At 41.5% G+C, this 14,305-nt stretch overlaps 1 protein-coding gene across 3 annotated transcripts in view; it reads right to left on the bottom strand.

Moving 5' to 3' along the window:
* Positions 1-235: 235 nt before the first annotated feature.
* The window catches only part of trit1 (tRNA isopentenyltransferase 1), a 35,856-nt gene continuing 21,786 nt past the window's right edge, over positions 236-14,305 (bottom strand). The window contains exons 7-12 of one of the 3 annotated variants that reach the window (XM_078268125.1): positions 13,592-13,633; positions 11,179-11,291; positions 10,934-11,011; positions 2,541-2,650; positions 1,507-1,624; positions 236-1,054 (exon numbers count right to left, since the gene is read on the bottom strand). In XM_078268125.1, the coding sequence (XP_078124251.1) occupies positions 825-1,054; positions 1,507-1,624; positions 2,541-2,650; positions 10,934-11,011; positions 11,179-11,291; positions 13,592-13,633 (691 nt within the window). In that variant the 3' untranslated portion in view covers positions 236-824. The remainder of the gene's footprint in view (positions 1,055-1,506; positions 1,625-2,540; positions 2,651-10,933; positions 11,012-11,178; positions 11,292-13,591; positions 13,634-14,305) is intronic. The other 2 variants (XM_078268126.1, XM_078268127.1) reach the window with 2 other exon arrangements.

Here is a 14,305-nt window from a genome sequence, read left to right as displayed (position 1 = left end):
AGAAGCTGCACTGACAGACAACAGCACTAATCAAGAGACTAGTCATTATCACACAAAGAGCTATAACAACTTAATTAATGACAGTAAAACAAGGTGGCAGCAGGCAAACACTTTGTGCTGTGTAAGCATGCCAATGACTGAGAGACAAAGGTAAAACTACCACTGAAGTCATGTGAAAACCTGTCAAATCCTTCTGGATTTTTCACTTCAGGGAAACAAAACACACTCTCCTCCATTATTTAAAAACTTTGACATCCTTTGGTTTATTCAACATCTTTAAAACCAAGTGGATGAAAATAAAAGTGCGTGGTGTTTAAGCCGAGACATGGCAAAGACAAATCCTGAAATGCTAACACATTTGAAAATGGAAGATTAAAATAAAATAAAAAAATTTTTTTCCTTTAATAGGCGGTGGGAAAAACAGAGTCCTTGAAAATTACAGTTCTTTGGCTGCACAATTCTTTTGGGTCCAGAATGTCGAATTGTCCTGACTAATAACACCTCTACTACAAAAATAAACCGCTTCAAGGATCCACACCCGGCGCTCATGAGCAACTAAAAAAATATGTTGCGGTATTTCAAAATATGTTCTTTGCTATTCACATCCATTGTTATTAATTCCTGTATCTACAGGGCTAAGAAGGTCGGTCATCCCATTCTAATATTCTGACGAATAAGAAGATTGAGCAGCAGGATCAAAGAGAAAATACAGCTCAGTTCAACTCTATGGGAACCAAGAAAGAAGCCCTATAAGGTCTGTAAGGAAACAGGCTTGTTAGTGCAGTGGTGGAAACCTGAATGAAGATGTAGTCCAGAGTTCACTCTTAAACTGTCACAGGTACTTCCTTGTCTGTTGTCCTGGTGTCTTGGGAAGACTCCTGTGAGGTTTCAGTGCAGCCCGGGGCAACAGTACCATAAGAGTCCTCTGAGACGCTTTCCACAGTCCCTGCAGCAGAGGCAAGAGGTGCAGGGGGGACCTGGGATTGGTCACAGGCTGGATCCAACTTTCTCTTCTTCCTAACGTGATAGTGATGCTTTTTGGACCTCAGGTGAGCTGCAGGTAAAGAAAATAAACAGAGGACACTGGTGGATACATTTGGCATGAGATAACACAGTTTCAGCTCGGTGAATCATGATCCAAAATGAGTCAGGTTTTGAAACGTGGTGTCGAGAACCAGGGTCCCAGAGGCGATCAGGTTTGACACCTTGTTTTTTTGTTTTTTTTTTAGTTGTCCCTGAAACTAGAAATCTGAAGTGGTTTGTACGGCCTCTGCTCAAATAATAACAAGCAGAAATGGTTTATTGATTTAGGGTGTGTACTGTAACTACACATATACATATATATATATATATATATATATATATATATATATATATATATATATATATATATATATATATATATATATATATATATATATATATATATATATATATATATATATATATATACATATACACACACACACACACATATACATATATATGTGTGTGTGACAGCCTCACCTGTCCACTCCAGGTCACCGATGATCACTTTGTCACACAGATCACATGTGTGGCGGCTCCGTTTGTTTCTCTGCTCCGCCTCCTGTACTCTGATTGGCTGAATAGCTGGCTCCTCGCCCTGATTGATTGTGAAAAAAAGTTTTTAGTTTTAGCGTTTCTAGGGTTGGACTTTTTCCGTTCCGTTTGCCAGCCAGCAGTCTTCTTCATCACTGCCTATGTTGGTGTACTGCTGTGTTTGTGGGCATGTTACTGCCACAAACAAATTAGAATAGTGTCAAACCGGCGGCAGAGTGTGTGCAACCCATGTGTGCAGGATACAAACAAAACAGAAACACATTTGCAAAAGACTTGCTCCTAACCAGTGGTCAAAAACACAACAGGGTTCCTTTAATAGAGTGTTTATGAAATACCATTTAGTAAAATGGTAAATGGACTGCATTTATAAAGCGTCTCTTCTCTTTCGGTCGGAAACATCGAAATCCATAAACAATCTGACGGAAAACAGTAATTGCGAAATATAAAGTGTACTTGTGCTTTGTTAGGGGGGGGGGGGTTAGGAACACAACAGGACGTCACACAAATGGACCATTTCATTGACACCCCCCCTCCCCTCACACACACAGCACCACCACCCTGCGGCAAATCGCCGGATCACCTTTCTTGTGTGAATGCCCACTAAGGCTGAGATGGACATGGAAGCAAAAAAAGAGGGAAGCAATGCAATGTATAGAGGTATAGTGGTAAAGGAAAAAGTGACGCTGGCGAAAAGGAAGAGGGATAAAAGAATGAAGTGGAGAATGAAAAAATCCAAGTAATTAAGCAAAAAAGGAGGGGAATGAATTAGGATGTAGTAAAAACAGAACAAATGGAGGTCAAAGAGACAAATAAAGTGATAGGAAGGAAAACAAAAGCGATGAAAAAGGGTAAAATGATATAGGTTACAGGAACAAAAGGAAGTAAAGAAGGAAGGAGGTGATTTCACCAGCAGATGAAAGCTGACAGGAGGATGCTAGTTTAGACTATTGAGGCCCCACCTTGCTGAGACTGTCCAGTATCTGCAGTGCAGGGTTCAGCACCGTCTCCTCCCACCTCGACACGTCCGTCACATCCAGGCCATACACCACTGGAACGTTGTCTCCCGGTCCTACACAAACACACGCACACACATATACTATGTTTTATATACCAAGGCCAACACAAGCTGTTAATAAATGTAATAAACGCCTACATTTTAATTCAGTGTTTCCATATTTATTGTTATTGGGTTATTATTGTATGAGGGCTGAAAAGCCTTCAACAACAACATTTTGCCCACTACCTATTAGTGACAATATTTCTTTACAATGTATTTGAGTTGAGGTTTTCTCATAGACAGCCAGTATACACCATCATGATCAATTTTACACTCAACAAAACAAAAGGCATCATCCCTCACATCAAAGACATTTGATATGATTTACATTGACTTGCTAAATATGTAGCTGATTATTTTACATCTAATAAGAAATCAACAGGCTCCAAAAGTGAGGCACATTATATCAGAGAGGATGAAGTGGACTTCAGGATGAATCGAATACGAAGTGGGAAATTTACAGAAGCAGTGATGTGCCGGAGCCGCACCCTGAAGCGCTGTCAACCTGCTGACTCACACTGGCTCGATAATCTCTCTCTCTCTCTCTCTCTCTCTTGCTCTCTCTCTCTCTCTCTCGCTCTCTCTCTCTCTCTCTCTCTCTCTCTCTCTCTCTCTCTCTGCTCTCTTGCTCTCTCTCTCTCTCTCTCTCTCTCTCTCTCTCTCTCTCTCTCTCTCTCTCTCTCGCTCTCTCTAACTATTTCACCCCTGTGTTTCTATTTTGCATCAGTCAGCAGTCTCCAGGCCAGGCCTCAGCACTAAACAGCATCACCAGTCCCTCCCTCCCTCCCTCCCTCCCTGTCTGTCTGTCTGTCTGTCTGTCTGCATCAAGAGCCACTGCCCTTCATTGATTGAAGACACACAGATGCAGAGATTGTAGAGAACTGTGTAACGGTGTAAAAAAATTAAAATAAAATTGTATGTATACATAATACATTTAGAGCATCTAATAGAGTTATAAAATAAGTAAAATATGTGAGCAGAAAATATATTTTTTTTTACTACATTTACAACAGCAATGGAGATACCACATGGGGATTGCAAGAACTGTGATTGCTCAGCTTGGGTTAAGGTAAGCTCTGGAGCTATGCCATTTGTCCTCACATTATTCAGTGTTTATACTTTTTATCATGTTTGATACCCCCGTATAGTGCCGCAGTGGTGATATAAATGGGTGAAATAGAACACTGAACTCAAATCAAACTAAATAAAAATCTACGCTATAGTATGTACGTCAGGACTTCTGTTTACCCCTTCAGCCAAGCGTTAATCTAGTTTAAGAGTCAACAGTCACGCTCGCAGCTCTTCGACACAGCGATGTTTTGAGTTAAATGCTAACTTCAGCATGCTAACATGCTCCCAATAACACAGGTTAATGCTGATTTTTAGGAGGTAGAAAGTTTATCATGTTCACCATATTAGTTTATGTTAGTTAGCATGCTAACATTTGCTAGTTAGCACTAAATAGTAGGGGTATGGTCATTTACCAAAGTATTTGAGAAATGGCACTGTCTGGAGCAAAGGTTAGGGCATCGCCAAAGTCAGTAGGATTCATCCTCTGGAGACCATGTACAAAATATCTAGGCAAGCCATCAAATAGTTGTTGAGATATTTCAGTCGTGACAACAGGGATGGACCGACCCACTGATCGACCGACATTGCAATCAACAGAACCACCCTGCTAACATGGCTAAAAATTCCCCCCAAAAAAAAGGCACAAAGCTGGATCTAGTCGGGAGCAGTTTTTCATAAAATAAGAGCACATACTAATGTAAATGAATCCCATTAACCTGTAAGACACAATGCAATTATGGCTTAATCCTTTCCACACACAGACTGAACTGTGGAGTTGAGGGCAGCAGACGCCCAATAGACTGGAGTTTCTAACTCTGCTGGGAACGGTCTGGGACTCCGTCATTACAGAGAAATACAGAGCGGTAACTGTATAACTGGTCATCTGTACAACTAACTGTATTGACTCTGTCAGAGGAATGAGTGTGTGTGGGAACAATGAGTCTTCACACAGCCACGTCTTAGAGCTCTTAAACTTTAAAATTTGGCCTGGTCTTTGGCACATGCCACATCCCAAGCCCCTCTAGTCTCAATTTGCATACTGTTGGTTTAATTTCCGCTCAGCCACTTAAACATGTGATGTATTCCATGCATTTCTTGTCCACGCCAGCTTTGCTTAATTGAATTGCTGACAAGAGCAAAAATAAACACTAAGATCTTTCTAAGCACTCCTGCACCATTTTTCTTGCGTTTTCTCCGTACACACGTCTAATCCCAAAACTCTCTGGCATGTGTGTTTGTACAGTCAATTTGTTAGTGTGTGTTTTTAAAAACAGCAGTGACTGTTAATCAAAGCCTCAGGTATCACTGGTGTGGTTACTGTGTGTGTGTGTGTGTGTGTGTGTGTGTGTGTGTGTGTGTTTCTCTGTGTGTCAGAGGGGAAGTCTTTTGTGTTTGTAGCACAACAGCAGGCAGGTGGTGGTGGCAAGCGTCACCTGGCATACCTATACCAGATGCAGAGTTGGAGCTCTCTCCTTTAGGTGCTCTAATAAATACTTCACCTCGCCAGGTGCCCTCCTGTTGCCGCTATCTCCCTCTCCTTACTTTGTTCTTTTATATCACTCAACAATCCCCCCTCCCCCTCAATTCCCTTTTGCAGCCACCAACCTCCCACTGGGCAGAGTGGTAAATAAAAGGGTAATAGTGACTGGTGGGTTGCCAGATGCTGGATGGCAAGCCCTCCCCCTCCCCTCACCATTCTTGTTTGGGATCTGGGGAAATTTAACTCTGCTAATCCACACTGTAGTGAATGAGGTTTGATAAGAAACGCTGAAGGGACAAAGAGCAGGGTGGTTGACACACACACACACACACACACACACACGCGAGCGTTGCCTTTCAAGCACACAGGGGAGATCGCTTTGCCAACAAGAAAGAGCATCTCCTGTTGCCGGGCAGCTGCTCGCCTGTGTGTGTGTGTGTGCGTGTGTGTGCATGTGTGTGCATGTGTGTGCGTGTGTGTGTGTATTGAAACAGTATTCCACCTGTTGCAACAAACAGGAGCCATTTGCTGCGTCATCCTTGTGTTTGTTGAGTGAGGATGTGCGCCTGTGTGTGCTTTGCTATAAAAACTGAACTACCAGTCTCAGTTCAGCATCCCCCGGCACAGCTGTGCATCTTTGGCCATCGTCCACACTGGAACAAGACAGCTGCCTCTATTCACTCAACAGCCTCCTTCCTCTTTCCTTATAGTTCCTCTTCCACTTTTTGTCTCCCTTACCTCCTTTTTTGTCTGTTGTTCATGTTTGACATTTCTGCAGCAGGTCAAGTATAGGTGAAGGATATTTCTGTAGATTAGGCCAAATTGATGATTAATTTGATCTTTCTGTTTGGTGGGCTGCAACTATCTATTATCTGTACTTACACACCACCCTCCATTATGCAGCTTCTTCTCCTTCACTCTAGGGGCCCTATTTTAATGATCTAAGCGCATTGGCGTGAAGTGCCTGGCGCAGGTGAGTTAAGGGCGTGTACGAATCCATTTTTTGCTAGTTTAATGGCGGAAAAAATGGACCGTGCGCCAGGCAACGCAACAGACAAAGCTAGCAACTAGCTAGTAGCATTAGCAGCCAGATTTTTTTCCTCAGAGACCAAAAAACAGAGCTAATTACCAGACTTATATTCATCAGGTGGACACTACCATGTCTCCAAATGTTGCTCCGTTTCTGCTAGATGTGTACATAAGCAACTTTCGCCATATTACTCTAAAAGGTGATATTATGTCAATGTCATGTTTATAGCTTTTTTCTGCTGCCCCCAAGTGGCCAAACAAATCAGTACAGGTGTAAGTTTTCAGCAAACGTCTGACAATTTTGTTTTAATTAAAATGTGAATTGTGTGTTTTTCCAACTACCTCAACGCCCTTTGTATAAATATATACAAGAGAATATGAGATAACATAATTTATGGAGCAACACTAACGCTGATACAGTACATCATGGCATGCCATTGCTGCTTTTCAACTAAGATGGTAATTGTGTTTTGTTAATGAATGACTGTCTCTTCTGATTCACATGTACCCTGTGGTGTTTTAATTAGACGCTTTAGTGATAGAGCGGGGGGTAACATGCAGCGAGGGCCTCTGTCTGGACACTAACCAAGTATGTTGCCCCTCAGACATACCTATTTTTGATAGGGCCTGGGGCCAGCCCTATAACCTAAAAATTCTGTCCCTCTGTGGATACGCAGGATGTGGATGGATGGAAAGGTACTTAATATAGTGTCATTCTCATCTTCTCCAGCCCTCTCTTGTCTTGTTCCACCTAGTGGAGTTGACGGAAAGGTCGTTGTGGCGACCACAACCCTGACTTGACTTTATCCCCGCTGGAGGAGGTTGCATTTGTGTGTATACGTACATGAAAGCTTTGCACTTGCTAGAAAACACGGGTGTAAACTCGCCCCACACCTGTTGGGCCAGCTAGATCAGATTACCTTTCCTCTCCATCCACCCAGCTACCCATGTGTTGTTCCTGTCTCTCTCTGTGTCCCTCCTTCTATCCTTTCACTCACTCACTCAGTTGGGACTAAAAGATACTGACATCACTGTTACTTAACGCTCACAGGGCCTCAGTCAAGCAAAACTGCGTATCCTGGCTACAGGCAGTGTGTGTGTGCTGGTGTGCTTCCTTTGGGGGAATTAAAAAAACAACAAAAAATCTCTGAGGGGGCTGGCACCCTCCGCATTAAATGTGGCACTTATTAACATTAATATAACCTCAAATTACCTTTTTCTGTATGGGTAATTAAATCTACGAATTAACCATTCCCCCATATCCACACACACACACACACACACACACACACACACACACACACACACACACACACAATATAAGCTTATACTCACATACAGACGCACTTAAAGGCAAGACCAATTAAGCTTGATTTAATTTGAGCTGGCTGACCTGGTGCTTTAATCCCCACAGTAACCAAAGTTGAGTCCACCAAGAACCACGTACCCAGTAAAAGAAGAAAAGTATTTAAGACACTGAATGCCCACCCGCTCCCTCACTGACAGTCGCTGCTGAAATCTGTGAACTGTCAAACTAGGTTAAACTTGTACCGTTGAGGCATGCGCTACTGCGTTCTGTATATTTACATGTAGCGGTTTAGGTCATTTTCTAGCTTCTCTAACCGACTTCATTGTGTTTGCCTGACTAAGGCCCTCCGTCATCTCCAATTTGTCTTTCCCATTGACCCATGCATGGGGTTGGTCTGCCTAGCCTCCAGTGACCCTGTTGCCAGAGTTTGTGTGGTCGGGGTGAATTCCTGGCGAGTCTGTAATGCTTCAAGAGATTAGCCTGCTCAGCTGAGGCCTGCCGGCATCTGTGTGAGAGTGTGTGTGTGTGTGTGTGTGTGTGTGTGTGTGTGTGTGTGTGTGTGTGTGAGGCTCAGACGGAACAGAAAAGAGGTCAGCAGTCACAGCAAACAAGATCTTTTACAGGAAAATTGCAGCATTTAACATTACATTTTACTCACACACTCAGATATAGAAATTTGGGTAACATGGAGTTTACTTTGAGATGGTTTGAGATGGTTTCAGTTCAATGCTTTTTTGAAAGCTGTAAAGAGCTCATGCTCATTGCTCAGATCTACCAGAGTGTCACGACAAAAGATAAAATGGTTGTCACTGTGATATCATTATATGTATATTATATATGTGAATTTTGCAGTAAAATAAGCTGTAAAACCATTCATTATATTATCCATAAACCATTGTGTTCGGCAGCCGAAATGCCTTTAAACTCATGGCTCTATTAGTCATCGTGGATCGTGTTTCATCATCTGACTGGTACCTGAAGCAACATGCCCTCAATTTCGCATTTTCTTAATGCAGGACTGATCTCTGCCTGAACGCCATCTAAAACCCAGGTTGACAAATATCTAATTTATCAATATATCAAAACTTCCCCCTAACACCTTTGCAGATTCTGCAAACACAACAACACTGACTTGGACACTTTCATGGTACTCTGTTTGGACAGCTGTTCTTTTTCCTTTTCATCATTGAATGTTGTTCTTGCCAGAGTACACACACGTGAAACAAACAATACTGACATATGGACATTTTCATAGTATGTTGGGTGACTTTGGAGACGTGCCAGCATGTGACCAGTGCTTTGCTACTAAGTATTTCCTGGGAGACATCATGGGATTGAGAGTTTCAGACAGCAAAGACAGTTGCTCTCATCTGCTACCATGTACTGTACGGCCCGATTTTGCAGAGACCTGTCTTGCAAATTGTTCGGAATTAAGTCTAAGCAGGGTCTTTAAGGGTGGTTACAACACACGCAGACAGAAACACATGTGCAAAAGCACATTCAAGTTCAGACAGATTATTGCATATGTAAAAGCGCAGGAACACATGTGATGAAGACCATATGGTGCATGCAGCGGGCAGTCAGAAAGAGGGGTATTGAGGTTTAGGGCCTGGCGTGGCCTAAGCCACTTGGGCCTAACAGGATTAGGAGGCCGGGTTACTACAGGGCATACTGCTGGTGGGACACAGAGGTCAAGTTTTCACAGAAACACACACAGCCTTTATATACATTTTGAAACACGTCTGACTTCCAGGGGTTGCGACCTGGGTGGGAAATCACCACCTGCCAAACACTGGTTGATTTTGGCTGTGTTGGGTACATTTATCCATTTTGCAGTGCCAGGAGCAACCACTATAGTTCATTGCTATGCATTTGGTGCCACATGGGACTTGGTGCTGGGGAAATAAAAGCATTCAAGGGTCTTAGCTGCAGGTGTATACTGGGGATGGATCTTGAAACATTATCACCTCTATTACGTCACAGCAGCTCACACACTCTGCATAATATCAAATCCAATGTTGTGCCAGTAAATAAAGTAATCTGGTTTCACAATTTAAATATACAGTGCAACCAAATGCTCTTTTATTTCTACGGTTTCTCAAATCAACATGCCATTTCGAGTATTGAAGTTTTTGTTAGAAAAACAAGAAACTATTAAAAGGACTAATTCTTCTTTGGATTCTTGCTGAGAGTTAGATTATAAGGTCTATAGCACTAATACATGTAAGCTAAATTTGAAGGTATAGTCAGGACCTGGTTAGCTTAGCTCAGCTTAGCTTACACACTGGAAACAATTAGACTGACTCTGTGGGCACACAAACCCTTGTAAAAGACAACAACATCATTTAAGTTTTTACAAGTTAAGTTATTTAAGTTATTATACGGATTTAACAAACACGATATAAGGTGTTAATTAGTGAGCTTCAGGGGTGCTGTTAGGCAGATTCTGTTACCTTTGGACAGAACCAGACCAGCTGTTTTCTCCTGCTTCCAGTCTGTATGCTACACTAAGCTAACTGTCTCCCGGCTGTAGTTTCATATTAAGTATAAAGACATAAGAGTAGTATCTATATTTGGATCTAACTCTCAGCAATAAAGCTTATTTCCTAAATGTTAGACTATTCCTTTACTGATATGAAAATATAAAGAAGGCCATAAATATTTTGTAAAAAGTGAATCCTTAGGAAAGTGATGAAGAAGAAAAAAATGCATTTGCAACTAAAAGGTTTTCAATTTAAATCGACCTATAAAACAGCTCAACACAAAAGGTGTGATGAGTGACTAAAAATAAACTAATTTGAATATTGCCTACAAAACTGAGCTGGTGTTCTCATTTGTTGGCGAAATTATACAACAACAACAACAAAAACACAGCGTCATGTAATGATTGTTTTGAAAGTGACTTTGCCCCAATCCTGCTGTGCACACAGACCCATGAACACAAACACACGCACACTACTACACTCTGTACGCTGGAACACAATACGGTGTCTGAGAGGCTTATTGTATTTGGAACAAACTTCAGGTAAACTGTAGATCGGCACCTACGCTCAGCTCTTTTAAATCAAGGCTGAAGACCTTTCTTTTCGATACTGCCTTTGTTTAATTCTTTTTATTTAACGGTTTTTAATTTGTATGAATTGCTTTTAATTTTGTATTAACTACTTTTAATTTTGTATTAACTTCTAACTGTGTTTTAATGTTTTATGTAAAGCACATTGAATTGCACCGCTGCTGAAATCTGCTATACAAATAAAATGGCCTTGCCTTGACTTGCCTATTGTGCATCTAATGGAGTGCATGCATCTCATCTTGTTAAAGAGAGTGCTGATTGCTAAGGAAGTGGACTGTCGAGGACATACACAAAACAAACCCATACTGCATGAGGTAGGTAAAGGCCACTCACGTTTAAGGAAGCGGTTACGGACCCATTTATTCTGTTTGCGGGCGTAACGCCTCGTAGCAATCTTCAAAGCTTCTATACCTAGAAAGAGTTAAAAAAAAAAAAAAAAAAGGAGGCTGTCAAAGATGAAGGGGAGACGGGAGAAACAAATCTTTAAATAGATTATTCTGGTCGATCCGTCAAGCAGTCCACCAACTGTCGGTGAATCTAAATCCATCTCTGTGACTTTGATCAGGTAGTTCTCTGACCTTTGTCTCGTAGTGTGTCCTTCTCCTGCTGAGTGCTGCTTCCGGGAGCCGTCAGGTAGTCGTGAAACTCCTTAAAACCGATCGACTGGAAAATCCCTTGTTGATAGTTCTGACTGGAGACAGGAGAGGTTTGCTTTTCAAAGTCCCTTTAGTGGACCGGTTTTAAAGAAGAAACACAATCACGAAAATCAAAAACAAGTCTAGAAAAATAAAACCTAAATGAAATAAAAACACAACACTTGTGAAATAGACAAAAAGGTACTTTCTTAATCAAAAATGAACCACGAGACGAGAGGAGAGAGGAGTGAAAAAAGAGGAGAGAAAAGAAGATGAGAGAGAGAAAATCAGAGGAGAGGACAGGAGAGGAGAGTAAAAGGAAACTTTATCCGTACATTTTATTTTTTGAAGTTTCCGTCTCCAACGTGACATTTCTAGACACCCTGTGGTGACTCATTTCTCCTCCTCCTCCATCTCTCCCTCCCTCCCTGAACAAAGAATCAGTCTGAGCAGATGTGAGGCCCTCAGGGGGACAAAGTGACAGAATGACATTAAAAAAAAAACCTGAATGGCAGTGGCAGAGGGACCCTAGATGACATCAGGTTAGGGCAGAAGCCCACTGGTTACCTCGTCAGAGAAGACAGAATATTTCCATCAATGTCAGACCATATCACTCCAATTTGAACATCGCTGCATGTTCTGGCCCAGACTGTACCTTTTCAGATTTTAGTAATAGCTCTAGAATTGGTATATGTGTTAAGTTCAATGACCGGAACCTTTTCTGAATTTGGAGTGATTGCAAAAACAGTAGGGGTCAGCCGTGGTGGCCTTTTTTTTTTTACTGCTACAAGAAAATGTTTTTCTAGTATAACAGTTGACTTGATGAATGAAAAATCACCTATGTAATGGAATTACAACAGTGTCTTCAGTAGTTTCTCTGTAGAAACTGGAGGTCGTGTTTATAATGACAGAAGGCCCAGATGAATGAAAAATTGGTTTAGAGTGTTGATTTTTTTTTTTTTTTATGAAAATCTAAAATCTCTCTTTTAAGACAGTCCCTAACTTCATTTCTTCAGTTATCCATAGAACACGAGAACCAGACTTCAATATCATATCATGATTACGTATCATCAATACCCTGTACTGCCCAACAAATCCTAGTAAATAATGATAAACCACACCAAATGTTTGAATATTGAACTTACGACAGCTATACTAAAGGATACCAGCAGATCCTGTTCGCAATGTATAGATAGATACTGAAGAAAAAGTCTGAATCTGACCTTTTTTTTTTCTCCAAACTGATTTATGGATGGCGATCACAAATCATTAAAATACAATGGATGCTGTTTGTTTATGTTCAGAGCGCATTATCTGTTCATGTCCCTGTTTACATGACTGATAAATACTCAAAGTACAATTAAATTGTAATTTTAGAGAACTGTCTGCCATGTTCCCATAGGCCTGATTAAAAGAAAATAGCAGTTTAAAATAGTAATTTCATTTCTTCAGATAATAATCACACAATGATTGTACAATGATCTGCACAGTTTCTGATCATTATTAGTTGAGAGTTTATTTTTCATCCTCATCTGGTTCATAGGTTTTGCTATCAATTTTGTCACTTTGTTGAGAGCTTTAATGTGCTTTTTAAACACACTGTAGAAACAACAACCATTATAATAAAAAGAATTACTATTCTTAGTCCTTCACTTACACTTGTAGGAGAAACAAGAGGAGGAAATAACAAAAATAAATCTGGCTAGACGGGCAGAGACAGAAATTTGAGAATAGCAACAGAGCACAGGAAATGTAGAGTCAATGGAGGGAGAAAAAGAAAGACAGAGGAAGGGAGGGAGAGATTTGTCCTTGATGTCTGGCCACAGCAGCCAGCCGGGGATGGAGACATGAGGGTAAAGGAGAGAGAATCGGATCAGATTGCTGAGAGGGCAATAGTGGCAGAGATGGAGAGAGACAGAGAGAGAGAGAGAAAGAGAGAGTAGGGGGGGGGGGGGGGGGGGCTGCTGGTGCATGAGGTGGGATGGGGTGATGGGGTGATGAAAGAAAGGAGGGACGAAAGAAGGGAATTGGCAGCTTCCTGGGCACCGTTCCACCAATGCATCAACTCCCCACAGCCACACCCCATCACACACACATACAATATCAATATCTGCTGCCAAGAGAGACCCACAGTCTGTTTCAGCCATCAGTGAGGCCCGCAAGCATGCTTATAAATGCTTCATGTCACATACAGGACACAGAAAATTCTTATTTAAAAACAGTACTGGTTTTGTAAACTTGGTCCTGTGGCTGTAATTATTACGAAGCAAATGCTAAATCCATGCACCATGGTAACCCAGAGACACCACCACACCACACCACCCACAGTGTACTGTAGGAAACAGTGGATCCATACCACTGATGACGTAGGTCCAGCGTGCAACTGGTCATGAGATTACTGTTAAGGAAATGTCAGGGACAACTTGGTAATTGTGTTAAAGACAAAATATCAAACTGGATCACATTAAGGTTATCTTAAAAAAGCATATGTAACCGACTACATAGCACTGCGAGTCATTTGTTCCAGGGCCACTAGAATGTCCATTTAGCGTGAGGCCCTGAGGTAATAAGCACCGATCACCAGACTCCCCTGTTAGTGCTAATGTCCTATGAAGGGCGCTTATCTCTGCAATTATTAATAACCACTGGGCATCCTGAAGAAATATCAGTCCCATCTGAACTTAACTCGCAACAGAGTAGGCTGAATCTAAACTAGTTTGCAGGCCTTTGGGAAACGACAGCATACAGAACAGAGTGACCTGTCAGACTGGGAAGGAGAAAGAAATAACTGGATTGCTGCTTGACCAAGTTCACATCACTCCTATTGCCCTAGTTACATGGAAGAGAAGAGTTAAGTCTGGATCCAGTCTGAATGTCTGGAGCATTCATTTAGATATGAAGATGAGAATGTGATCTTGAACACGTTGCAGAGACAATGAATCCTCAGGCCACCTCATAATGCTCAATAGCAATGACAACAGCACCAAAGTCAAGTATGAGGTACGTTTTTGGCGCACATAACATATTTCAAATCCCACTTTGCATCTTTTAGGTAGATTTTGCAATAAAA

Source organism: Sander vitreus, chromosome 14 (genome assembly GCF_031162955.1).
Source record: "Sander vitreus isolate 19-12246 chromosome 14, sanVit1, whole genome shotgun sequence".
Classification (NCBI taxonomy): Eukaryota; Metazoa; Chordata; class Actinopteri; order Perciformes; family Percidae; genus Sander; species Sander vitreus.
This window is presented reverse-complemented; position numbering and strand designations above follow the sequence as displayed.